Source organism: Austrofundulus limnaeus, unplaced genomic scaffold (genome assembly GCF_001266775.1).
Source record: "Austrofundulus limnaeus strain Quisiro unplaced genomic scaffold, Austrofundulus_limnaeus-1.0 Scaffold112, whole genome shotgun sequence".
Classification (NCBI taxonomy): domain Eukaryota; kingdom Metazoa; phylum Chordata; class Actinopteri; order Cyprinodontiformes; family Rivulidae; genus Austrofundulus; species Austrofundulus limnaeus.
Genome location: NW_013952514.1, coordinates 294,704 through 298,007, shown reverse-complemented (window position 1 = coordinate 298,007; position 3,304 = coordinate 294,704). Strand labels below are relative to the sequence as shown.

The window sequence follows — 3,304 nt, the reverse complement described above, 5'->3', positions numbered from 1 at the left end:
CTCCTATAAATTAAATTTAAAAAATAATAATATAAAACCAGTTTATGAGTCTTCAATTTTATATTTCACGGTTGTAAAATCCAACATACTGCTACTAATAATACAATTTCTATAACAAAAAAATGGGAATCTGAAGACTCAATCTATGGCGTTGACCGCTATGCTATATTACTATTAACAATTAGTGAGAGGTAGCCTACAGTACCTTGTGCATTGAAAAAAAATAGAAAACTGTACACAAATTTACACAAAGCTGGCTAACCCTTCAGCGAACTGGATCCGAATCATCCGTGCTGTACACAAGTCTACTCAAACCAACAGCTGGGGTCGGGGTCGGGGGTGGGGGGTCGACGCAAGCAGCAGAGAAATGACCTGTGGTCGATGAAAGATGTTTGCAGTTTCTACTTTTTATTTATTTATTTATTTGGATGTATCACTACTTTGGAACTAGACTCAATAACATAAAAAGATGCAGCTGTGTTGAAAAAAAAAACTATTTTCTGTCATTTATTAGTCTGAAGTTTGTCGATTTCAGATATTTTGTTCTCTAGGTGAGTTTTATCATTACGCAATAATTAAAATCCATTAAAACTGAAAACTTTGAATTTTGTTTGTGGATTACTATTGTTTAAAAATATTAATTTTGGGAGGAAAAAGGCGCAGATACTACAAGATGTTTTTTCTTCTTTCTGCCGCCTTTCATTTTATTTGTGATTTGTATTTTTATCGTCTATATTTTTATTTTGTTATTTTTAAAGAAATGAATATAGTACTGATAGATTAAAGTAAAAAATGTGCGGGGGTGGAGGACAGCATCTGATTCAAAGTCAAACTTGAACAGACAAGCTGAAAAGGCATGAGAGGGACTCTGGTTATGGTGAGAGTAAAAGTAATCCATTTGAAGCAGGGTTCTGTGGCAAGGTTATGAATAAATATCGTCTTACCTGTTGCAGATCAATGTCTTAACAACCTCAGTTTGGAAAAACAGTTAACTTCCAGAGTAGGTTGCCGCAAATCTTACAACTCAAATCCTGAAAAATGCATAGTAGTTTATGTGAACGTTATTTTATAAACCCTTACACTTCAATTTGTTTTGAATTTCTTGGTTATTTCCATAGAATATTATGGCTATTGGCAAGCACGCATGGCAGTAGCAGCTAGTCTGTACCACTTCAAGTGCTACTCAGGGGCATTTCCTGCAGGATTATCACAATATTTCTGCTGAAACAACCATGTAATGCAAAATAAACAGAGGTGTAAAGGATTTGTAAAATTGAGTTTTATAACATGAGGTACTATGAATTTCTGGAGATTAAAGCAGTTTTAAGAAAGGAGCAATCCACTTTTACTTGACCTTGCTTGGACTATTTATTAGCTTGTCAATCTAGTCAGAAATAAACAATTTCTTCACGCTGAAGTTGTTCAAGGTATCTGGTCATAAACGTTTCACAGAACTCTACTCCAAATGATGTTAACCACATCTTTCAAAAGCAGCAAGATTTAAGTAGTCTGGAAATTTACAAAGTATTAAAAAGCATCAACTCCAGGTGATTTACAAGTTTACAAATTCTTTACAGGGGTGACTCGTGTAAATGTGTCAGGTGCTTTCTGATAAACCCCTTCTTACCAAGGGATTATGGCTTTTCTGGGCTCCGTTTGCAGCTAAACAGCATAGTTATCAGTTATTAGAGACGAGTTTCTTTATGGCCTGTTTGTACAGATCATTGCACAGTTAAAATCTGCAGTGTCCCCACTTCATCACTGAACGACAGACCGGTGGTACGCCGGTCTGGTTTAAGAGAATTTCAGGTATTCAGAGGTGCTCTAAAAAACAGTTTAACATGCAGTTTTTAAAATCGAGGCTGGTGCTCAGGTCTACACCACATTCATGTGATGTGAGCGACGAGGCACCGCGTCACCCAGATTAACTGCAGTCACCAATATCATTCACCTAAACTACACTTTTCTTTTCTTTTCTAAAACGTTTCCCATCAAAGGTCTAATACGGACAGTCAACACTATGAGCCCTCAATCTCTTTTTATGTAAAAAAAAAAGTTAAATCAATAAAATCTCCTCCCTACAACACTTGGCATTAATGCAGTTTGGGTTTGTTCTAGATCACCTGAGAACTTAAAATTAGATTTGAAACTTTTATTTGCTGAACCAGAAGCAGCAACATGTTTCCCTCTAATTTGCTTGGTTGGTTCTCCATTCTACATGTGATTTTCAGTGATCGTACTGCTTTCCTAAACTACACCCAGTCAACCAATAAGTGGCTATTAATGTCAGGTGATGTGGAGGGGAGCGCTCCTTCAAGTTGTTTTGTCTTTGTTGGACTTTCTGTCGTTAAGAGTAAAGAAACGTTACAGTCTCTTAAAGTACATCTAAATACCCTCTGTAAAAATCTATCTGCTGGGGGCGGGGTTTGACTTCACTGACCGGTCCATTTTCTCATTCGTACCATGGAAACATGGAGTTTTGACCTCTGCGGGACAGAAAAAGCCCTCAGTGTTTCGTTCCCTAGCTCCCTTTCAGCTAATGCTAGCTGCACAACAGCTCGTCCAGACCCAGCGCCGGCATTTTGTCAAAGTCACAAGCGTCAAACAAATCGCTGATTCCCTGGTCGTCTCCCAAACCTAAAAGGTAGTCGTCGTCCAGGATGGGAGGCACGAGGTTTAAGAAAGGGCCCTGGGACGACTGGATCTGGTCCTCTGTCTGCTGGAGGAGGCTGGTGTAAGTGGACGAGATGGGGGAGAGGGTGGTGATGGAGACGGCCGAGGAGGTGGAGGAGCTGGGCGGAGACAGGAAGGAGCTGGATATGGTGGGTATGGTGGGCGTGCAGCTGGACTCTGTGAAAATTAAACAACTATTTAGTATTTATTTCTCTACTGAAGCAAAAAGCTTCATATGTATAAAACGCATAAACAAAATAATATACGAGTCACTTTTGATGCAATATTTGACAAACAAGAATTACACTTGACCTGAACGAAAACAGCTTCCAAGAATTTAACAAATGTCATCATATCAGCAGTATCTTTATGTTATTTTCTTTCATTCAAAGCAGGGCTCTAGACTAACTTTTTGCACTGGTTGCACCGGTGCGCCTAACATTTTTTCTTAGGCGCACCAGCACAAAAGTTAGGTGCACCCAAATTTTCAACCACGTCGCCTAACATCAGAGTTTTACAGGTTATTTTTTTAATCACTGTTCATTAAGGCAAAATTAACTCGAAAATAATTAGTTAACAATCTAGTAAACATGAAGTTCTTTATTTGAACAAGAAATGTAGACCTATAACT

At 38.3% G+C, this 3,304-nt stretch overlaps 1 protein-coding gene across 2 annotated transcripts in view; it reads right to left on the bottom strand.

The window, feature by feature from the left end:
• Nucleotides 1-32: 32 nt before the first annotated feature.
• Nucleotides 33-3,304, bottom strand: part of e2f3 (E2F transcription factor 3) — an 18,708-nt gene continuing 15,436 nt past the window's right edge. For both annotated transcript variants that reach the window (XM_014014248.1, XM_014014249.1), the window contains exon 8: nt 33-2,850. In XM_014014248.1, the coding sequence (XP_013869702.1) occupies nt 2,543-2,850 (308 nt within the window). In that variant the 3' untranslated portion in view covers nt 33-2,542. The remainder of the gene's footprint in view (nt 2,851-3,304) is intronic.